Raw genomic sequence first — 24,520 nt, forward strand, 5'->3', positions numbered from 1 at the left:
CACTTATAAAAGTGTTTTGTTTCCCAAAAGAATCATTGTAACAAATTCTTATTCTTTGTAGATAAGAGGCTAAGGACTTGAAGTTTTGAGGGGATAATTAGTTCAAGTTGTGAAGATGTGAGAATGGTGTGTACATTGTTGCCACTGACATGGTGGAGGTGGGGCTTTTTTAGGAATAGGACAAATGGTAAAACCCAGGGACTCCAGTCTGAGCTGGTGAAAATTTCCCTCTTCCTTTATAGTTGTAAAGAAAAGCCTTCTCTTTTGGGTAGGGGTAAAGAAGTGGGAGGGGAGAGTTTCATTATAGGGGTCTTAGAAAGCCAGGTTGTTCCTTTTTAATTCTGGCAAGCTCAACCTCTGTTCTTCTATTCCTGCCTGGAGTGGTTAATTATGTGGGTAAGGGTGGGATCTTAATGCCTACATTGATAAGTAATCAATGAAAAATAAACACCACTGCAAATGATAGGAATATTGATAGGCTCTTTAGAGATTAATATTTTTTGAGAAATGATCTGCTTTTTGATTATGTATGAAACTTTTTTGTTGTTTTTTTAATGATATTTATTTTCTAGCTTTATTGAGGTATGACTGACAAATAAAAATTGTATGTATTGATACTTAACATGTATAATGTGATGGTTTGATATATGTATACATTGTGTAATGATTACCACAATCAATTAACACATCCATCGCCTCACACAGTCACCTTTTTCTTTTTTTTTGGTATGTTAAGATCTATTCTTTGAGCAGACTTCAAGTGTACAGCACAGTGTTATTAACTGTAGTCACCATGCTGTACCTTTGATCCTCAGAACTTATTTATCTTGTAACTGAAAGTTTGTACCCTTTGAGCAGAAACTTCTTAAAAACATTAATTTTTCTAAACTTAACCTGGAATAACATTCTACAAATGAAAATTTCTAAAACAGTATGTGTGATGATCTGAGAAGTTACAATCGGGACTAAAGGTGGTGGAGAAACATTGAAGCTTCTCAGTGAGAAATGCAGTAGGAAGAATAATATCATGGTAGTGAGCAGTGTGGAGTAAAGTAAAGAAGATGGAAGTCAGGGAAGGACATAGGGTAGTGTTCTTAGTTCCAGATGTGAGTTTAAGGTAGACCGTGTCATCATAGAATGTCACGAATTACCTGGTGCGACTCTTTCACTTTTACAAGTGGAAAAGCTGAGGTTCTATACAGTTAAATGGCTGAGTGAAGATTACAAGTGGACGTTAATGTCAGAGTCATGTCTAGATTTCAAGTCTTTGAACTTAGAGAGCAAATAAGAATAAAAGCTGACATATTTATAAAATTTTAGGGTGTTAGGAAATGACAGGGTGTATTTTCATGGTAGGTTTGAAAATAAATGTCATTTGATATAAATTCTGTTGGCTAATTACCTGCCATTGTTTTATGATAAATAAACATAGAAAATTGTCATCTTTGTGTTTATTGCTAATGTCGTGTTTTTTTAAAAAAGTGATTTCTGATAAAATATAAGAATGAACTATCCTTTTCGAGTTTCTCGACCCTCACACAAGTATAAAAATTATCTAACAGTGTGCTCTTAAGTCACGTTACTAAGAAATGTTCTCTAAGATTTCAGCTTGCAAAAGGGCATAAATGGTTTGAAGGTAATTTAGAAGTGGTTTGGGAATACTGCTAATTGTAGGATTGGAACCAGCTGTGAGATTTAGCTAGAAAATTGTCTTTCCTTCCTGCAATATTTTAGACATGTAACTTTACATTTTTGGAGGAAGATTTTAAACATTGGATAAATGATTTTTTTTGATGCTTACCTAACATTTATTAGAGTATTGAGAAGTATTCAGGCATAAGAGTATGCATCTTTTAATCTTTTTTTGTTTGCTTATGTGTGTTGTATCTATTAAAATTTATTTTTAGTTTTGGCAAAATACACATAATGTAAAATTTACAGTCTTAATCATTTTTAAAATTTTTAAAAAATTAATTAATTAATTAGCTTATTTTTGGCTGTGTTGGGTCTTTGTTGCTGCACTCAGGCTTTCTCTAGTTGCGGCAAGCAGGCATCTCATTGCGGTGGCTTCTCTTGTTGCAGAGCACGGGGTCTAGGTGTGCAGGCTTCAGTAGATGTGGCATGTGGGCTCAGAAGTTGTGGCTCGCAGGCTCTAGAGTGCAGGCTCAGTAGTTGTGCTGCACAGGCTTAGTTGCTCCACGACATGTGGGATCTTCCTGGACCAGGGACTGAACCTGTGTCCCCTGCATTGGCAGGCAGATTCTTAACCACTGAGCCACCAGGGAAGTCCCAGTCTTAATCATTTTAAAATGTACGGCTCTGTAGTGTTACATTGCTGTGCAGCCAGTCTCCAGAACTTTTTCATTTTTGCAAAACAGAAACTCTATACCCATTAAACGATAACTTTCCATTTCCACCTCTTCCCCCAAACTCTGGCAACCACTGTGCGTTCTGTCTCTATGAATTTGACTACTCTGTATACCTCAGATGAGTGCAATTATACAGTATTTCTCTTTTTGTGAGTGGCTTATTTCACTTAGCATAATGTTCTCCGGGTTCATCCGTGTTGTAGCATGTGTCAGAATTTCCTTCCTCTTTAAGACTTAATAATATTCCACTGTATATTTATACCACTGTTCCTTCATCCATGGATGGACACTTGAGTTGCTCCTACCTTTTGACTATTGTGAATAAAGCTGCTTTGAACATGAGTGTACAAACATCTCTTTGACACACTGCTTTTCATTTCTTTGGGGTATATACACCAATGGAATTGCTGAATCATAAGGTAATTCTTGTTTAAGTTTTTTAAAGAACTACCATACTGTTTTACATAGCAGCTGCACCATTTCCCTCCAGCAGTATATGTGTTCCAGTTTCTGTTCATCTTTGCTAAGACTTATTTTGTTTTTCTTTTTTTCCCTTAAGTACTAGCTTTTGCATTGGGTATGAAGTGGTATCTCATTGTGGGTTTTTTTTTTTTTTTAAATAAATTTATTTATTTATTTTTGGCTGTGTTGGGTCTTCGTTGCTGCGCGCGGGCTTTCTCTAGTTGTGGCGAGCGGGGGTATTCTTTGTTGCGGTGGTTGGGCTTCTCATTGCAGTGGCTTCTCTTGTTGTGGAGCACAGGTGCACGCACGGGCTTCAGTAGTTGTGGCGCATGGGCTCAGTAGTTGTGGCATGCGGGCTCAGTGGTAGTGGCTCGTGGGCTCTAGAGTGCAGGCTTAGTAGTTGTGGCACATGGGCTTGGTTGCTCCGCGCATGTGGGATCTTCCCGGACCAGGGCTCGAACCCGTGTCTCCTGCACTGGCAGGTGGATTCTTAACCACTGAGCCACCAGGGAAGCCCTCTCATTTTCGTTTTGATTTGCATTTCCCTAAGGATTAGTGATGTTGAGTCTCTTTTCATATGCTTGTTGGTCATCTGTATAACTTCTTTGCAGAAATAACTATTGAAGTTCTTTGCCAAATTTTGAATTGGGTTTTTTTCGCTTTAGTTGTTGAGTCATAGGAGTTTTAAATATATTCTGGATATTAACACCATATCAGATATATGATTTGCAGGTATTTTCTCCCGTTGTGTAGGTTGCCTTTTCACCGTGTTAATTGTGTCTTTTGATGCCTCGGTGATATTTTTGAAATCTCAATTCTTATCAAATTACATGGCTCAGAGCTTTAATTGCAGATTCTTGGCATTGTATACAATCTGGCTCATAATGAACTCTCTAGGTTAACATTAAAAAAAGATACACCGCCCCCCCCTCCCCCCCCCCCACACCACACATCCTTCTTCTTCTTCCTGCCCAGGAATTTAAACTCTAGCCAGGCAAAAATATTTGCAACTCAGAAAGTGTCAAGATTCATCTTATTCTCACCTAGATGCCTTCCACGTTCATCTAGGGAACTTCTGTTTTTCCAAAAGCATCTCAAACATCTCTTGTATGAAGCCTTTTCTAATTACTCTCTACTTCCCCGGGCACAGTGGAATTGAGCGCTGAACCCTGTGTATCCTTCTGTCATAGCATCTGAAACATTTTAGTTTGCCTGTTTGTTTACCTGTCTGTTTTGCTTTGCTGGACTGATAGTTCTTCATGAGCAGAGTCTTTGTTATTGGTCTTTTTATCTTTAACTTAGTTCCTGGTATGTGGTGTGTAGTATATAATTAAATAATACATGTTGTTAAGTGAATGTGTGATTAGTGAGTGAGTGAATAAATGAATTAATTTTAAGAGTTACACCAGAATGGACTCTAATTTTGGTTGCTTTTGGTTCTGCACTGGTAACTGTTTCCAAAGTGGTTTCTGGGAGAAAGTGGCACTCATTTTCAAACTCCTGGTTGGAAATCCCCATTCTCTGTCCCAACTGTTAGCCACTTTGTGGTAGATCTTTATTACTGAGTAGACTTTTTATTTTGACTCATACTACTATACATATATAACTTCTAAAATTTATGACATATTACCCCAGAAAGGTAATAAATGATTTGCAAGTCTTTTGAAAAACACTACAAGGATGTATGTATAGTATATCAGATGGAATTGCTCATGTTATTCTAGATATGTTTGCTATCATTGTTCTTACTGGGGTAAACGCAAGAGCCTGGGAAATAATCCTTTGGTTGGCATTTAAAACCAAACCAAAACAAAGCCTGGTATCTTTTCCTCTCTTCCATTAAGACTGTAGCTCTTGTTATGAATTTTGGTAATAAATGACTTCATTTGAAGTCTTGTAGTTTATGATGTCCCCTGGCAGGGAAATCTTGAAAATATTTTACTGTTACAGCAAATTTCACACTGAGCCATATTTCAAAAAGTCATTAGTTAAAGTTCTGGAAAAAGAACAGTCACCATCAAGTGATATGCTACCAAAAGATGGATTGCTACTATTTTAGATGATTTAGTTGTGCCAATTACATGGGCTTTTTATGAGTTACGCCCTACATGATTTCCAGTAAAACTTTGATTTTAAATTTAAACAATACTTATTTAAACATTTAATTCATTCCTAATGAAAATACTGAGCTGTTCTGTATTCTTGTAAGTTTTTTCTTTAATGCCAGAAATTGTCTGTATATAGGCACGTTCTGCATTGAATTCAGTGAAATAATTTTCATCCTTCCTTCTGGTGACAGTGTTTTTCTTTCCTGAGTGATGAAAAAGGAATTGGTTATGAAATGATACTATAATAGATTTTTCTTTAAGTAAAACATTTGACCTGTTCTCCTGTTTCTTTCAGGAGTACTTAGCACCTTTACATGAGTTTTTATTACTTACAAATATTGTCAACTGCAAAGGGAGCAGTGGTTTACATAATTTAATGTAGGGGTAGTCCAGAATTCATTTGTTCAACTTTTAAATTAGTTTGGAATTTGTGTTGGAATATTGGTATCTCCAGTATTGTTGTGTGCAGGACTTTCCAAAACATATTAAACCATAGTGTAATGTCTTTGTCTTGAAATAAACTGCAAATTCTACAGCAGTTCCTTGGGTTACTATGAGGTAAGTGTTTTTGTTCAGTGCCTCTTGGTTCCTGATCTCCTTCTTTACTGATCTGTGGTGGTAATCAACTATAGCCACTTCTCAGATGCAAATAGTTTAAGACAAAATTGCCTTTATTTCTCTATACTTGCAACTTTACATTTGCTTTTAGTCTGGGATAGAATCATTTGGTTTTCAAAGGTTTTCACTTTTGGAAAATATGACTCTGACTCACCAGGCTCACCTGATGGATAGCACCTACCGGTTCTTCTTTATGGACATAAACATTAATGTTTGAGGTAAATTAAAAATAATCTAATGTGATTTACGAGGTAGACATTGTAAGGGCCATTAATACACTCCAAAAACTCTTGTGTCTGCCATATACCAGGTGTTTTGTGGATTGGGGACCCAGAGACAATATATATACATGGTCTTTGAGAAGCATGTCTTGAGTTAGGTTACGGAGTGGTGTGGAGGGAGACCGGTCAAAAATTACAATGTATTATGATAGGTTCTGTGATAGACAAGGAGAGGGTGTCATGGGAGTGCATGGAAGGGTCATTTAACCCAGAGTTTGAAATGTTGAGAAATGCTTCCAGGAGCAGGTCACATCTGAATTGCGTCTTAAAGGGTGAGTAGGAATTAGCCAAGTAAAAAGGAAGAGAAGCCTGGAAATAGACTAAGATAATATGACAAGAGAGACAGGAGGTAAACCTTAGAATAAATGGTGGCTGTCATTTATTGAGTACCTACTTTGTGCCGAACTCTGTATTATGAGCTTTAAACCACTTACCTCACAGTAACCTAAGGGGCAGGTGCTATTATCCTGTTTGCAAATGGGGAAACTGAGAGTCATTACTCTCCTGAGGTTATGACAAGGTTAATGAGTATCAGAGCTTGATTTTAAAACCCTAGATTTTCTGGCTTTTTGTCAAGGCTGTTTCCTCCCAAGAAAGAATAGTTTCAAGCCGGAGGAAATAGTTAAGTAGTTATCATGCTGGTGAAAGGTCAGATGTGCAGATTAAGTTCTGAAAAGTGTCCTGGGACATTTATAGTGACTTATTTATTCATTCAAGAAACATTTACTAAGAGTCCTTTAAGTACCAAGAACTGTGCTAGGTATTGGGAATTAAATGACACGTGCCAAAGTGGTAGAGGTAGAGGGGTGGAAGAAAGTAGAGGCAATGAGTGCAAACTGTAGTGTGAGGAAGCTTGATTGTAGAGGAAAAGATAGTGGTATAGCAGTAAACCTAGGCGAAATTGGGGTGTGTGTGTGTTTTAATATGGGATGTACTTTTTTTAAAATATAAATTTATTTATTTATGGCTGCGTTGGGTCTTCGTTGCTGCGCACGGGCTTTCTCTAGTTGCGGCGAGTGGGGGCTACTCTTCATTGCGTTGCATGGGCTTCTCATTGCAGTGGCTTCTCTTGTGGAGCACGGGCTCTAGGTGCGCGGGCTTCAGTAGTTGTGGCACGCGGGCTCAGAAGTTGTGACCCATGGCCTCTAGAGCGCAGGCTCAGTAGTTGTGGCTCACGGGGGCTTAGTTGCTCCACAGCTTGTGGGATCTTCCCAGACTAGGGATCGAACCCGTGTCCCCTGCACTGACAGGCAGATTCATAACGACTGCGCCACCAGGGAAGTCCCAATATGGGACGTACTTAAATTTTCATATTCTGAGGAGAAAGAGCCATGGTAGGGGAAAGAGTTAAGATAAAATAGAACTAGTGATTGATTGGTTCATCAAGGATCCTAAGGAAAGAGGGAAGTTAGGGACCAAAGTCTGTAGATTGCACGTTTTTGTTTGTTTGTTTATTTGTTTTGGGCATGCCACGTGGCTTGTGTTACATGGCTTGTGGGATCTTAGTTCTCCAACCAGATGTTGAACTTGGGCCCTTGGCAGTGAAAGTGCAGAGTCCTAACCACTGGACCACCAGGGAATTCCCTGAACATGTTTAATTAAGTAGATTGCAAGATAATCCTAACATGAATTTGTAATGGCTGTAGAATTTTAGTATAACTACCCTGCTCTTGGATAATGGAGACTTGACTAAACAATGAAACTTCTTATTTAAATGATCAGTGTGACCTCTTATGTCTGATTTATGCATCCATCTTCTTCATCCCTCAGTTATTCTGTCCATACCCTTTGTAACATAGCATGTATTATATTGAAGTAGAGTCATTGATGTTTCCCTCTTAGACCATATGCTTCTTGGGAGGAGAGAGGAGTAGAGGCTGTGTCTAACGCCACTTAGCATCTGGTATAATCTCACTTTAATAAAGCCTTGCTGAATCGATGAATCAGTGAATGACTCTGTTCCTTATTTGTACCATTTGAATATCAGTTTTTTGTTTTTTAATCTTTTATGGGTTAAAAGGTATGTATCTATCCTGTGCAAATTTTGTTGTGTGTTATAAATTAAGTACTTTAAGGTATGCCCAAGTACCAGTGAAAAAAGGACTTTAAAAATTTTCCATATAGGGAGGACCTTATGGTTTCATACAACCTAAAGAATATCTTAGGTTTATCTTTTTAGAGATTTAAGATAAATTTATTATCAGCTCAAAGTGACCAATTGTAATTTATCTAGAAGTGCAGAAATAAGATATGCTTGCACTTTAAAAAATATTTTAATTTAATTTAATTTTTATTTATTTATTTTTGGTTGCATTGGGTCTTCGTTGCTGCACGTGGGCTTTCTCTAGTTGCGGCGAGCGAGGGCTACTCTTCATTGTGGTGCGTGGGTTTCTCGTTGCAGTGGCTTCTCGTTGCGGAGCACAGGCTCTAGGCGCGCGGGCTTCAGTAGTTGTGGCACATGGGCTCAGTAGTTGTGGCTCGCGGGCTCTAGAGCGCAGGCTCAGTAGTTGTGGTGCACGGGCTTAGTTGCTCCGTGGCATGTGGGATCTTCCCGGAGCAGGGCTCGAACCTGTGTCCCCTGCATTGGCAGGGGGATTCTTAACCACTGCGCCACCAGGGAAGTCCCACACTCACACTTTTTCCTTCCTATTTTTTAAAGTTTTGTGTTAAAAAGTCAGTGATGCAATTTTTAAAAATTAAATTTCCTGTGAGTGTGGTATGTAGTTCCCCCAAATATGTTATATTACTCATCAATGTCATGGAATTTTCTGTTTTCAGAATCCTGTCCAAAAGATCCCTGACTCGCATGAGATAACGCTGAAGCATGGCACTAAGACAGTAAGTTTTAAAAATTTAATTCTTTTCCCTTAATAACAGGGCTCTCATGGAAAAGTGAACTAATAAGATATATTTATATTAAGGCCAATTATACAATCAACTGGTATCACAAAGCTATAGGGCATTCAGGAAAATAGATTACTTTTCTGTTCAGTCAAAATAACCATTGCATTTCATTTAAAATAGGAACACTTACTGCCATTGTTATTGTTGGCTTTAAAACCTCTTTCTTTGATATAGGAACATTATAAGTGAAAGAAAGAAATGAAACTCAAATACTTTTTTTTGTTATGGTGTGGGAAAATTTTTCATTACCCTTAGCTTCATTTCTATATCAGTAAGAGGCCTGAGTTCATTTTTTAGGTGGATGTTGAGATAAGAAATGAACATAAGATAGTTACTGTATGGCTCTAAGATTATATTACTTAGATTTATGGATTATATTTTCATATTTATTTATGTTATTTAAAAATTAATAATGTAAACATTTTGAGGTATAAGATTAAATCATTTTATCTTATTGAAAAAAGATTTAATAATATCTTACTGAAAACTGATTGTTGAATGAATGAAACTTGCTTGTGAATGAATAAAATTATCTTGCTTTCCCTTTATAATTAAGCTACCTTTTTCTAGAAGTCTGACAGGTAAAGAAGTAGGAAAATACATCCCATAATGAGGGGGAAAACATCAATCAATAGAAATAGGTCCAGAAGTAACACAAATGATAGAATTAATAGCCAAGGATTTTAAAATAGTGATAGTCTTTCCACTAAATTTTTTTTTTTTTTTAAACATCTTTATTGGGGTATAATTGCTTTACAATGGTGTGTTAGTTTCCGCTTTATAACAAAGTGAATCAGCTATACATATACATATGTTCCCACATGTCTTCCCTCTTGCGTCTCCCTTCCACTAAATTTTTTACTTTTGAAAATATCATTTCCATAAAATATTTGTGTTAAATACATTGGGTTTATTATTATTTTAAATGAAGTAAACAGTGAATATTTTAAAATGTCTTAATTTCAATTTTTGCTATGGTAAATACTGACAAATAACTCATATAAACAGACATTTTGGGGGGTTCTCAAAAGATTTTGAGTGTAAAGGGTCTTGAAACCGAAATATCAGAACTGCTGCCTTAAGAAATCATTTCCATCTAATTCTTCATATTATACCTACTTTTTATTAAATCACACTTTTGATATTTTTATTCTGAAATCAGGAAAGAATTTTACAAATTTTCATGTTTTTAAGTAAATAAGAAAAAAAATTATAGACTGTAAATACTTAAAAGGAAGCTTTCCTATCAAGTCCAGAAATTTTTACAGCTGAGAGATAGTTCATGTTTAACACATGTTTTATTTAGATATGCATATTTTTTCAAATCAAATTTTATCTTTAAAAATATATATAATTAAAAAAATACTCCAAGTTATTTTACACATTAATAATCAGAGCTTCTAACTGTACTGTTAGGTTAACTAATTTTTTTTGAAGTCCTGCCTTTGCCCTGCATGTATTTCAACTTTTTGGAAATATGTTAGAGATTAAGAAGGTGACTGACTGGTCTTTTTTTTTTTTTTTTTTTTTTTTTTTTTTTGCGGTACTAGTTTGTTTTTAAACTAGTTATTGTAAAAATGTTTACACATTCACAGAAGTATAGAGAATACTGAAAGGAATTCCCATATATTTATCTCTGAACCTTACCAATTGTCTACATAAGGCCACTCTTATTTCCTATATAATTTACATTTCTAGTAAACCTCCTTCTCCCCATCCCATCTACCTACCTTGTGGGATTATTTAAAAACAAATTCCAGACTTCATATGATTTCATCTGTAAGTATTTCAGTATGAATCTGTAAGAGATAAGGTTGGTCTCTCTCTCTCTCTCTCCTCCTCTCCCTCTCCTTTTCTCTCTCTCATAATCAGAACATCTTTATTATGTCTAAAGTTTTTTCAAGAATTATTTAATATCATCTAATATCCCATTATTCATATTTCTTCAACTGTCGCATATATATATTTTTTTAAATTTTTGGCTGCATTGGGTCTTTGTTGCTGCGTGCAGGCTTTCTCTAGTTGCGGCAAGCGGGGGCTACTCTTTTTTTTTTTTTTTTTGCGGTACGCGGGCCTCTCACTGTTGTGGCCTCTCCCGTTGTGGAGCACAGGCTCCGGATGCGCAGGCCCAGCGGCCATGGCTCACGGGCCCAGCCGCTCCGCGGCATGTGGGATCTTCCCAGACCAGGGTACGAACCCGTGTCCCCTGCATCGGCAGGCGGACTCTCAACCACTGCGCCACCAGGGAAGCCCGGGGGCTACTCTTTGTTGTGGTGCGCCGGCTTCTCATCGCGGTGGCTTCTGTTGTTGCGGAGTATGGGCTCAGTACTTGTGGCTCGCAGGCTCTAGAGCGCAGGTTCAGTAGTTGTGGCGCATGGGCTTAGCTGCTCCGCAACATGTGGGATCTTCCTGGACCAGGGCTTGAACCCGTGTCCCTGCGTCGGCAGGTGGATTCTTAACCACTGTGCCACCAGGGAAGCCCCCATACATATTTTTCCAGTTAGTTTGTTCAAATCAGTATCCAGATGGTATCTGACTCACTCTGAGGAGAGTCATCATTGTTTATTTGTTATGTCTCTTAATCTATATGTTTTTCCTTTTTTTTTCTCCTTGCCATTGAGGAAATATATCTATTTTGTCAGTATACTTACCGTTGACCTGAAACAAATACACTACCAGGTATTTCTTCAGCAAAGATGGGTTTATCCGGGATCAGCAGAGAATTACAGTTTGGGGTCTGCAACCATGGTGAGCCATGCTCAAGTTCCTGCATGGCAAGGGAAGGAGAACCTTTTTATAGGGGTGAAAAGGAAATTTGGATGGCTAAACAGAGTCCATGGCCTTTCACTGGCTGATGAGTCCTTGCCAGGAAAGAAGAGGAGTCTTTATTCTTCCTATTGAGCTCTGCTATCATTGCAGAGTTTCCCTTTCTGGTATCCCAACTCTATTTAATTGAGGTTTCTGTTTATTAATTTTTTACATTTACCCCTCTGATCACAAGATTTTTCTCTGAAAGCATCACTGATTAAATGTCAGGTTGCCTAGTTTCAGCAGCCTTTTGTCCCTCAGTGTCAAGAAGGACCTTTCTTGGGTGTAGTGTCTCACATCAGAAGGAAATTACATAGATTAGAAACTTATTAAGATCACACTGGAATAACAAGGAGAGGTAGGAGGGAGAACTTTCTGGTAATTTTTATCTAAAGTCCATATGTTATCAAGATCATAGGTATTGGAGATCGTCTGGAGCGTGATGTCATCATCAAAGGTTTGGTGACAAACTTCTAACGGGGTTTCTCTGGATATCTTGGGAAAGCTGTCTTATCAGATGTCATCTGCTTCAATTCCAGGAAATCTTTACTTTCAGGTCGCCAGATGATGTGCAGGTCCAGTCAGGGTTTGGTGCTTTCTTTAGGTGTGTTATGTCACATGAATTCAAGAATCTATTCCTTGGAGTTTGGTGGGAAAAATATTGGTTAGCAGTGCCTGATAGGGGCCTCTCCAGGGAGGTTGAAAAGAGTTTCTCTGGAGGTGTCTTTTCCAATAGCTGAAATCTCCAGGTTATAAGGTGTGATGCTTAAGGTCTAGATTCAGTTTGCTGATATTTTGTTGGGGATTTTTCTGTTTATATTCATAAGGGATATAGGTCAGTAGTTTTCTTATGGTGACTTTGGTTTTGGCATCAGGGTAATATTTACCTCCTAGAACGCTGAAAGCATTTATTTCTCCTATATTTTCTGGAAGAGTGTATGAAGGATTGATTAATTATTCTTTAAATGTTTGATAGAATTTACCTTGAAGCCAAATAGATATAGACTTTTCTTTGTGGGAAGATTTTTTTGTTTTTTATAAATTTATTTATTTATTTGGCTGCGTTGGGTCTTTGTTGCTGCGCACGGGCTTTCTCTAGTTGCGGTGAGTGGGGGCTACTCTTCGTTGTGGTGCGTGAGCTTCTCATTGCGGTGGCTTCTCTTGTTGTGGAGCGCAGGCTCTAGGCGTGTGGGCTCAGTAGTTTTGTTATGAGGGCTTCAGTAGTTGTGGCTCATGGGCTCTAGAGCGCAGGCTCAGTAGTTGTGGCGCACGGGCTTAGTTGCTCCACGGCGTGTGGAATCTTCCTGGACCAGGGCTTGAACCTGTGTCCCCTGCACTGGCAGGTGGATTCTAAACCACTGTGCCACCGGGAAGTCCTCTGGGAAGATTTGTGATTACTAATTTAAGCCCTTATTAAAAATCTATTCAGATTTTCTTTCTTTTGTTTTCATGAGTCCATTTTGGTAGTTTGTGTCTTTCTAATAATTTGTACGGTTCATCTAAGTTATATAACTGGTTGGCATGCAATTCATAGAATTTCCTTGTAATCCTCTTAATTTATGTTATCTTCTCTTTCCTTCTTGATTTTAGTAGTTCTTTCTTTTTTTGTTGGCCAATCTAGCTAAAGTTTCTCAATTTTCTTGAAATTTTCAAAGGACCATTTTTTGGTCCCGTTGATTTTCTTTACTTTAAAAATTTCTCTTTTCTACTGAACTCTGCTCTAATCTTTATTTCCTTCCTGTTGCATGCTTTGGGTTTTGTTTCCTCTTCTTTGGTAATTTTTTAAAGTGGAAGCTTAAGTTATTGATTTGAGATCTTTCTTCCTTTCTAACATAGGTGTCATAGCTATAAATTTCCCACTAAAGCACTTCTATTTTTAAATATTGCTTAAATGAATAATTTACTTCTTTTTTTTAAACATCTTTATTGGAGTATAATTGCTTTACAATGGTGTGTTAGTTTCTCCTTTATAACAAAGTGAATCGGTTATACATATACATATGTCCCCATATCTCTTCCCTCTAGCGTCTCCGTCCCTCCCACCCTCCCTGTCCCATCCCTCTAGGTGGTCACAAAGCACGGAGCTGATCTCCCTGTGCTATGTAGCTGCTTCCCGCTACTTACATTTAGGTCTTTAATCCATTTTGAGTTTATTTTTGTGTATGATGTTAGGCAGTGTTCTAATTTTATACTCTTACATGCACCTATCCAGTTTTCCCAGCACTACTTATTGAAGAGGCTGTCTTTTCTCCACTGTATATTCTTGCCTTCTTTATCAAAGATAAGGTGACCATATGTGCAGGGGTTTATCTCTGGGCTTTCTATCCTGTTGCATTGATCTATATTTCTGTTTTTGTGCCAGTACCATACTGTCTTGGTTACTGTAGCTTTGTAGTGTAGTCTGAAGGCAGGCAGCCTGATTCCTCCAGCTCCCTTTTTCTTTCTCAAGATTGCTTTGGCTATTCGTGGTCTTTTGTGTTTCTGTACAAATTGTGAAATTTTTTGTTCTAGTTCTGTGAAAAATGCCAGTGGTAGTTTGATAGGGATTGCATTGAGTCTGTAGGTTGCTTTGGGTAGTAGAGTTATTTTCACAATGTTGATTCTTTCAATCCAAGAACATGGTATATCTCTCCATCTATTTGTGTCATCTTTAATTTCTTTCATCAGTGTCTTATAATTTTCTGCATTGAGGTCTTTTGTCTCCTTAGGTAGCTTTATTCCTACATATTTTATTCTTTTAGTTGCAGGGGTGAATGAGAGTGTTTTCTGAATTTAACTTCCAGATTTTTCATCATTAGTGTATAGGAATGCTACAGACTTCTGTGCATTAATTTTGTATCCTGCTACTTTACCAAATTCATTGATTAGCTCTGCAAACAGTGACAGCTTTACTTCTTCTTTTCCTATTTGGATTCCTTTTATTTCCTTTTCTTCTCTGCTTGCTGTGGCTAAAACTTCCAAAACTATGGTGAATAATAGTGGTGAGAGTGGGCAACCTTGTCTTGTTCCTGATCTTAGAGGAAGTGCTTTCAGTTTTTCACCGTTGAGGATGATGTTGGCTGTGGGTTTGTCATATATGGACTTTATTATGTTGAGGAAAGTTTTCTTTATGCCTACTTTTTGCAGGGTTTTTGTCATAAATGGGTGTTGAATTTTGTCAAAAGCTTTCTCTGCATCGATTGAGTTGATCATATGGCTTTTCTCCTTCAGTTTGTTAATATGGTGTATCACATTGATTGCTTTGCATATATTGAAGAATCCTTGCATCCCTGGGATAAACCCCACTTGATCATGGTATATGATCCTTTTTTTTCTTTTTTTTTTTTTTTGCGGTGGGCGGGCCTCTCACTGTTGTGCCCTCTCCCTTTGCAGATCACAGGCTTCGGATGCACAGGCTCAGCACCATGGCTCACGGGCTTAGCCGCTCCATGGCATGTGGGATCTTCCTGGATGGGGGGCATGAACCCGTGTCCCCTGCATCGGCAGGTGTACTCTCAACCACTGTGCCACCAGGAAGCCTGGTGTATGATCCTTTTAATGTGCTGTTGGATTCCGTTTGCTAGTATTTTGTTGAGGATTTTTGCATCTATGTTTGTCAGTGATACTGGCCTGTAGTTTTCTTACTTTGTGACATCTTTGTCTGGTTTTGGTATCAGGGTGATGGTGGCCTCGTAGAATGAGTTTGGAAGTGTTCTTCCCTCTGCTATATTTTGGAAGAGTTTGAGAAGGATAGGTGTTAGCTCTTCTCTAAATGTTTCATAGAATTCCCCTGTGAAGCCGTCTGGTCCTGGGCTTTTGTTTGTTGGAAGATTTTTAATCACACTTTCATTTCAGTGCTTGTGATTGGTCTGTTCATATTTTCTATTTCTTCCTGGTTCAGTCTTGGCAGGTTGTCCTTTTTTAAGAATTTGTCCATTTCTTCCAGGTTGTCCATTTTATTGGCATATAGTTGCTTATAGTAATCTCTCATGATCCTTTGTATTTCTGCAGTGTCAGTTGTTACTTCTCCTCTTTCATTTCTATTTCTATTGATTTGAGTCTTCTCCCTTTTTTTCTTGATGAGTCTGGCCAGTGGTTTCTCAATTTTGTTTATCTTCTCAAAGAACCAGTTTTTAGTTTTATTGATCTTTGCTATCATTTCCTTCATTTCTTTTTCATTTATTTCTGATCTGATGATTTCTTCTGCTAACATTGGGGTTTTTTTATTCTTCTTTCTCTGATTGCTTTAGTTGTAAGGTTAGGTTGTTTATTTGAGATGTTTCTTGTTTTGTAAGATAGGATTGTATTGCTATAAACTTCCCTCTTAGAACTTCTTTTGCTGCATTCCATAGTTTTTGGGTCGTCGTGTCTCCATTGTCATTTGTTTCTAGGTATTTTTTGATATCCTCTTTGATTTCTTCAGTGATCTCTTGGTTATTAAGTAGTGTATTGTTTAGCCTCCATGTGCTTGTATTTTTTATAGATATTTTCCTGTAATTGATATGTAGTCTCATCGCGTTGTGGTTGGAAAAGATACTTGATACGATTTCAATTTTCTTAAATTTACCAAGGCTTGATTTGTGACCGAAGATATGATCTATCCTGGAGAATGTTCCATGAGCACTTGAGAAGAAAGTGTATTCTGTTGTTTTTGGCTGGAATGTCCTATGAATATCAGTTAAGTCCATCTTGTTTAATGTATCATTTAAAGCTTGTCTTTTCTTATTTATTTTCATTTTGCATGATCTGTGCATTGGTGAAACTGGGGTGTTAAAGTCCCCTACTATGATTGTGTTACTGTCGATTTCCCCTTTGATGGCTCTTAGTATTTGCCTTATGTATTGAGGTGTTCCTACCTTGGGTGCATAAATATTTACAATTGTTATATCTTCTTCTTGGATCGATCCCTTGATCATTATGTAGTGTCCTTCTCTGTCTCTTGTAATAGTCTTTATTTTAAAGTTTATTTTGTCTGATATGAGTATTGCTGCTCCAGCTTTCTTTTGATTTCCATTTGCATGGAATATCTTTTTCCATCCCCTCACTTTCAGTCTGTATGTGTCCCTAGGTCTGAAGTGGGTCTCTTGTAGACAGCATATATACGGGTCTTGTTTTTGTATCCATTCAGCTAGTCTGTGTCTTTTGGTTGGAGCTTTAATCCATTTACATTTAAGGTAATTATTGATATGTATGTTCCTATTCCCATTTTCTTAATGGTTTTGTGTTTGTTATTGGAGGTCTTTTCTTTCTCATGTGTTTCCTGCCTAGAGAAGTTCCTTTAGCATTTGTTGTAAAGCTGGTTTGGTGGTGCTGAAGTCTCTTAGCTTTTGCTTGTCTGTAAAGGTTTTAATTTCTCCATCAGATCTGAATGATATCCTTGCTGGGTAATCTTGGTTGTAGGTTTCTCTCCTCCATCACTTTCTATATGTCCTGCCACTCCCTTCTGGCTTGCAGGGTTTCTGCTGAGAGATCAGCTGTTAACCTAATGGGGATTCCCTTGTGTGTTATTTGTTGTTTTTCCCTTGCTGCTTTTAATATTTTTTCTTTGTATTTAATTTTTGATAGTTTGATTAATATGTGTCTTGGTGTGTTTTTCCTTGGATTTATTGTCTGTGGGACTCTCTGTGCTTCCTGGACTTGATTAACTGTTTCCTTTTCCATGTTAGGGAAGTTTTCACCTCTAATCTCTTCAAATATTTTCTCAGTCCCTTTGTTTTTCTCTTCTACTTCTGGGACCCCTATAATTTGAATGTTGGTGCATTTAATGTTGTCCCAGAGGTGTCTGAGTCTATCCTCAGTTCTTTTCATTTTTTTTCTTTATTCTGCTCTGCAGTAGTTATTTCCATTATTTTATCTTCCAGGTCACTTATCCGTTTTTCTGCCTCATTTATTCTGCTCTTGATCCCTTCCAGAGAATTTTTAATTTCATTTATTGTGTTGTTCATCACTGTTTGCTCTTTAGTTCTTCTAGTTACTTGTTAAACGTTTCTTGTGTTTTCTCCATTGTGTTTCCAATAATTTGGATCCTCTTTATTATTGTTATTGTGAATTCTTTTTCAGGTAGACTGCCTATTTCCTCTTCATTTGCTAGGTCTGGTGGGTTTTTGCCTTGCTTCTTCATCTGCTGTGTGTTTCTCTGTCTTCTCATTTTGCTTAACTTACTGTGTTTGGGGTCTCCTTTTTGCAGGCTGCAGGTTCATAGTTCCTGTTGTTTTTGGTGTCTGTCCCCAGAGGCTAAGGTTGGTTCAGTGGGTTGTGTAGGCTTCCTGGTGGAGGGGACTAGTGCCTGTGTTCTGGTGGATGAGGCTGGATCTTGTCTTTCTGGTGGGTAGGTCCACGTCTGGTGGTGTGTTTTGGGTTGTCTGTGGCCTTATTATGATTTTAGGCATCCTCTCTGCTAATGGATGGGGTTGTGTTTCTGTTTTGCTAGTTGTTTTGCACGGGGTATCTTGCATTGTAGCTTGCTGGTCGTTGAGTGGAGCTGGGTCTTGGCACTGAGAAGGAGATATCTGGGAGATTTTCGCCTTTTGATATTATTTGGAGCTGGGAGGTCTCTTTTGGACCAGTGTCCTGAAGTTGGCTATGCCACCTCAGAGGCACAGCCCTGACACCTGGCTGGAGCACCAAGAGCCTGTCCTGCACACGGCTCAGAATAAAAGGGAGATAAAGAAAGAAAGAAAGAAGATAAAATAAAATAATGAAACAAAAAATAATTTTAAGAAAAAAAAGTTTTAAGTAGTTAAAAACAAACAAAAAATGGACAGATAGAACCCTAGGACAAATGGTAAAAGCAAAGCTATACAGACAAAATCAGACACAGAAGCATACACATAGACAGTCACAAAAAGAGAAAAAGGGGGAAAAAAAATATATATATATCTTTGCTCCCAAAGTCCACCACCTCAATTTGGGATGATTCGTTGTCTGTTCAGGGATTCCACAGATGCAGGGTACATCAAGTTGATTGTGGAGATTTTATCCGCTGCTCCTGAGGCTGCTGGGAGAGATTTCCCTTTCTCTTCTTTGTTCGCACAGCTCCCGGGGTTCAGCTTTGGAGTTGGACCCGCCTCTGCGTGTAGGTCGCTGGAGGGCGTCTGTTCTTCTCTCAGACATGACAGTGTTAAAGGAGCAGCTGATTTGGGGGCTCTGGCTCACTCAGGCTGTCGGGAGGGAGGGGTACGGATGTGGGGCGATCCTGCGGCGGCAGAGGCAGGTGTGATGTTGCACCATCCTGAGGCGCGCCGTGTATTCTCCCGGGGAAGTTGTCCCTGGATCACTGGACCCTGGCAGTGGCGGGCTGCACAGGCTCCCGGGAGGGGCAGTGTGGATAATGACCTGTGCTTGCACACAGGCTTCTTGGTGGTGGCAGCAGCAGCCTTAGTGTCTCATGCCCGTCTCTGGGGTCTGCGCTGATAGCCGTGGCTGGCGCCCGTCTCTGGAGCTCCTTTAAGCGGTGCTCTGATTCCCCTCTACTCGTGCACCAGGAAACAAAGAGGCCAGAAAAATTCTCTTGTCTCTTCGGCAGCTCCAGACTTTTTCCCGGACTCCCTCCCATCTAGCCGTGGTGCACTAACCCTTTCAGGCTGTGTTCACGCTGCCATCCCCAGTCCTCTCCCTGCGATCCGACCGAAGCCCAAGCCTCAGCTCCCAGCCCCGCCTGCCCCGGCGGGTGAGCAGACAAGCCTCTTGGGCTGGTGAGTGACGATCGCCACCGATCCTCTGTGCGGGAATCTCTGCGTTTTGCCCTCCGCACCCCTGTGGCTGCGCTCTCCTCCATGGCGCCGAAAGTCCTCCCTCCGACCCCCGCAGTCTCCGCCCTCAAAGTGGCTTCCTAGTGTGTGGAAACCTTTCCTCCCTCACAGCTCCCTCCCACTGGTGCCGGTCACATCCCTATTCTTTTGTCTCTGTTTCTTCTTTTTTTGTGTGTCCTACTCAGGTACGTGGGGAATTTCTTGCCTTTTGGGAGGTCTGAGGTCTTCTGCCAGCGTTCAGTAGGTGTTCTGTAGAAGTTGTTCCACATGTGGATGTATTTCTGATGTATCAGTGGGGAGGAAGGTGATCTCTGCGTCTTACTCTTCTGCCATCTTGAAGCTCCGCCAGAGCTCTGTTTTCTGTTACTCATTACCTTTCATATCCTTTTGGTGGATAATAAATGGAGTATGTAAGCAGCCACAGAGACCCTGATACTTTATTTGTTTGTTTGTTTATTTATTTATTTTTGGCTGCATTGGGTCTTCGTTGCTGTGCATGGGCGTTCTCTAGTTGCATCAAGCGGGGGCTACTGTTCGTTGCGGTGTGCGGGCTTCTCATTGCGGTGGCTTCTCTTGTTGTGGATCATGGGCTCTAGGCGCATGGCCTTCAGTGGTTGTGGCACGTGGGCTCAGTAACTGTGGTTTGCTGGCTCTAGAGCACAGGCTCAGTAGCTGTGGCGCATGGGCTTAGTTGCTCTGCAGTATGTGGGATCTTCCTGGACCAGGGATAGAACCCGTGTTCCCTGCATTGGCAGGTGGATTCTTAACCAGTGAGCCACCAGGGAAGCCCAAGGTCCTGGTACTTCAGAATGCTAGCATTGAAGATCTCATTTTGTCACTTTGCCCTTTGCTTTCTTCTTTGCCATCTTTCTTCTGTCCTTAGATTAAAAAAAGTGAACTTTGTCGTTTATCTTGTTCTTTCCTGATAGAGGGTAATTGATCTTACATTTGTCAAACTGGATAGCTGTTTGTTTTGTATGTGTTTTTTTAATTTACAGTCCTCCTTCCTTTTTTAAAAGGGCTATTTATTGTCACATTTGTGCCAGGCACTGTGCTGGGCACAAGGATGGTCTTTGTGCACATGGAATTTACACTCTTTTTTTTTCTTCTAGTTTTTAGAGTTTTTAACTCATTTACAAATAAGAAAAACTGATACATGCTAACATAAATAATTTTTGTGAAAAATTACTTTTTTGAAAGCGAAAAAACCCATTAATGAGGAGATTGATATTATTTCACAGTTTTGCAAATCTCTTTAATGTCTGGCTTAATAGAGGAGGGCTGGATTTATCATACCTGCTTTTTTGCATTCAGTCTTTTACAATATCACACATCCTGTAGCCTCTGGATAAAAGGAAAATGATGTCTTAGTATTGTAAAAATAGCTTTGATATTGAGTACACGTGAAAGGATCTTGTGGACCCTCCAGATCACACTTTGAGAACCACTGCTGTATTCTAATCTCCTCATTTTACATGTAAAGGCACTGGATCTCGAGAGATTAAGCGAGAAATCCAAAATCACATGGCCTGTTCATGATAGGATACAGATCCTAGAGGTTTGTCTCTCTTCTCTTGGCTGGGATCCTCAGTCACAAACCTTGGAAATATACCCTAATGGCCTGTCCTGTTCTCTCTAGTTGTTGCCTCTAGCAAGGACTGTCACAGTATATTACTGCCCCCTACTCCCATTTTTTTAAATGAAAGAAAAGAGGAAAATCAACAAACATGATAAATTCTGCCATAGGCTTACTGTGTTAGTATCTGAATTAGAATTTCTATTTGAACTAAGATGCTAAGGCAAATTGTATTGCTCTCTATTCCATGTAGGCTGCTGATGACAGACTGCACAGTAAATATCACAGGGAGATACAGAAGGCAGATTAACCATAGTCCTACCAATTATCACATATTCTGTGTCTGAATGTAATGCAGTCACATATCCTAGGAAAATTTTCACAAGAAAAGGCTGAAAAGGTGGTGGGTATATTAAGAATTTGCAAACAAACTGGCAATCTTTTGGAACTTTTTAGATAAAATGGGAGTTTTTCTGAAATTAGATATTTTCCATTCCTTAGCCAGACCTTATTTTGTCTTTTTTTAAAAAAAATCCAAGAATCTTCTTGGCCACTTAAGAGATCATTTCCTTTGTATCCTACCAGATGATCCAGAGAAGGATCATAGCCTTGTTCCTTTAAACAACCTAATGCCCAGAAAAGCTGGTCCACTAGAGGAAATTCTTCCCAAGGAATATACTTCCTACTTTCATTTTTTTTTAGGTTCTACATTTTTTGGTTCTAAATTATGAATCACATCCATTTCTTTTTTCATTAACATAGTGACATAATGGTAATTCTCTTCCTCAGTGAAAGAATTCACAACAGGGAAATTCCTGGCGGTCCAGTGGTTAGGACTCTGCACTTACACTGCCAGGGGGCATGGTTTTGATCCTTGGTTGGGGAACTAAGATCCTGCATGCCGCGCAGCACAGTGAAAAAAAAAAAAAGAATTCACAACGGTGAACGTTTTTTAGGTGAAGAACTGCTTCTCCCCAGGTTTCCCTTTGGGCATTCTTCCCAGTTTACCCTGAAGTCCAAATGACCACCAGGAAGTTGGAAACTGCAGGTTGCAAACAACATTGTCCTTTTCCCCAGGAGAACAGTGAGGATGCCTGCAGCTGGTCACCATTCCTCCCACCCTGATTCAGGGCCTCAGCCCCTGTGGCTCCACACTGGTGGTCATGGGGTAGGAGCGAAATTTACACTCTAGAGGGGAGGACAGGAATAGAATAGACAAGTCACAAATGAATTTGCAATTTCAAATTACATTGTAGGGAGATGAACACTGGTGGGGTTAGCTTTATCAGGAGGAGGGACACCTCTAATTTTAACAGGAGGGAAGAAGGGTAGAGTGGGCATGGAGGCAAGTAAGTCTGTAGCTGGTGGTAGCAAGTCACTTCTTAGACTTTAAAAACTAATGTTTATTTAGTTTTATTTTCGATTGTTTTAAGACATATTCAGGCATTCAAATGATAGCTCTCATTTGAATGCTTTCTTTAACCCGTTTAGGGTACATATCTAATTTAAACATATAACAAGTTATTTGCTATATTTGTGTATAATTCCATTATATTCTGAAATCAGTATTCACAGGTAGTAATTGAAATGAGTGTAAGTTATTTTTCCAGTATCTGGTTTTGACTGCAGTAATTCTGTTACATTTAATTAACATTTCAAGTCTATTTGGAGGATTGATTTGTAGTGCCTTTCTTTATATAAAACTATGATCCTTTTACTGTCTCATGTATATGATAATCACATTTAATATTCCTAATGCAGTCTTTCCTTCTGAGAGGTCAGTAGATCCAGGGACTAACTGCTTTGGCAAGAATGATAAATGTAGCTCAAGAACAGTGAGTTACACATTGGATATTTGTATGTGAATTGAACCTTGAAAAGTTCATGGGGAAAGCAAAGATTTTATGGAACCAGTATAAGTGATATTATATGTGGTTAGTTACTTACAAATTCAACTTTAAAAATAATTGTTTAAGGTGACTAAACAATTAGCCAAATGCACAAGATAATAATTTCTACTTTGCTATATTTTGTTAAATAGATTTATGGTTCCTATTGGCATTACTCATTTTGGGAATTTTTGATTCATGTGTTATTCATTTAGTGATAGTCAAACAATCTTAAAAGGCTTCCTCAAAATTGTTTATTGAAAAAGCTGAATTGTTTGTAAGATTTCTACTTATATACTAAAGCAACTTAGTTTATCATATGACACCTATTCTGAGTACATGGTAGATAAGTTTGGATGAAGCTGCTGATTAGATTAAACTAAAATATTTTCTTGTATATCAAAGAAATAATACTCCTAATAACAAAGCCACGTAATATAGAAGGTGCTTTCCATTTTCACTTTTCAGAAGTAACAGCAGTGGTGATCTATATTTACAGTGCCTGTAAGGTAGGAAGTAGGGTTAGAGAAAGGAAATGGGGTTATAATAGACAATAAGTAGCTTTTCTCCATTTTTTTTTTTTTTAAACCAGGTTTCTGCTTTGGGTCTGGATCCCTCAGGTGCCCGTTTGGTGACTGGAGGATATGACTATGATGTTAAGTTTTGGGATTTTGCTGGAATGGATGCTTCTTTTAAGGCATTTCGATCCCTTCAGCCCTGTGAATGGTATGTATTATGCAACTTAATACCCTCATATTTGAAGACACAGTCTCTTGTTATTTGAATTCTGTTTATGATGATTTTTACCAAAATACAATATGTTTACATGACTATATACTACGTTCGTTATTCAGGTGAAAGCGAAGTGTACCTTTTATGTTTCTTTTCTTTAGTAAATTTCCTTTAGTTTCATTAATTTATTCTTTAGTAAATTTCCTTTAGTTTCATTAATTTATGTTTTAAAGACTGCCTTTTGTTGTTATGTTTTAAAGACTGTCTTTTGTTGTTTTTAAAAAAATATTTTAATTTAGAAATCGTTACCTTGCCTAGTTTATTTTAAAACACTTTATTAAATACTGTGTAATACTATATGTGTGTGTACAACATGTGTTAAGCCAAGTGCTAGTTGGTGCTGCACTGTGCAGGTATGGTCAGCTAGCATTATATTTTAAAGGACTTTACATGTTGCTACCATAAGCCACCCGCTTATTTCTACTTTTGACCATCGTTGATCTTTTAGCGTATTGGATATCAGAAATGGATTTTATTGGTGAAACTATCTTGTTAACGTGAATAACGTATGTTGGAAATGAGCTTTCAATGATGAGATTTAAAAATATTCAAGATATGTGGATTAGCCGAAATTACTCTGACTCAATTTCTTACTCTTGCATGAATGGGGTATAAATCTAGTTTTGCCTTCAACCTGAACTCTTAGGGGTTTTGTTTAATCTCCACTTGTAAACTCTGGATTTCATCAACTATATGGAGAAAGTTCCTGTCTGTGGACTGTTGAGCGTTTGCCTCCAGTGAACCTTTTGTGAAAGTGGTGGTTGGAGCATCTAAATGAGATGCTGGGATTTTTCTCAAGCCTGCAGAATAGATCATATGAATTGTTTGTGCTTACTTGCCAATAAATATTACATAATAGATGTCTGTCTTATGTGGATCAGAATTGAGTCAGACCTCAAATTTCTCTGGCAGTTATATAGTTATCTAGCAAAATAACCTTGCTGACTAAAGTGGCTCTGGTCAGTGTTCTACAAATCATTGAT

General features: G+C 38.5%; 1 protein-coding gene and 1 pseudogene across 1 annotated transcript in view; one reads left to right on the top strand and one right to left on the bottom strand.

Annotated features, from left to right (window-relative positions):
- WDR70 (WD repeat domain 70) overlaps positions 1-24,520 on the top strand; it is a 297,198-nt gene that overhangs the window by 42,784 nt on the left and 229,894 nt on the right. The window contains exons 6-7 of the mRNA XM_024754657.1: positions 8,617-8,676; positions 23,338-23,471. Coding sequence (XP_024610425.1) covers positions 8,617-8,676; positions 23,338-23,471 — 194 coding nt within the window. The remainder of the gene's footprint in view (positions 1-8,616; positions 8,677-23,337; positions 23,472-24,520) is intronic.
- Positions 21,075-22,021, bottom strand: LOC112405974 (nucleotide triphosphate diphosphatase NUDT15 pseudogene; annotated as a pseudogene).

Source organism: Neophocaena asiaeorientalis, unplaced genomic scaffold (assembly GCF_003031525.2).
Source record: "Neophocaena asiaeorientalis asiaeorientalis breed wild unplaced genomic scaffold, Neophocaena_asiaeorientalis_V1.1 scaffold229, whole genome shotgun sequence".
In the NCBI taxonomy this organism is placed as follows: domain Eukaryota; kingdom Metazoa; phylum Chordata; class Mammalia; order Artiodactyla; family Phocoenidae; genus Neophocaena; species Neophocaena asiaeorientalis.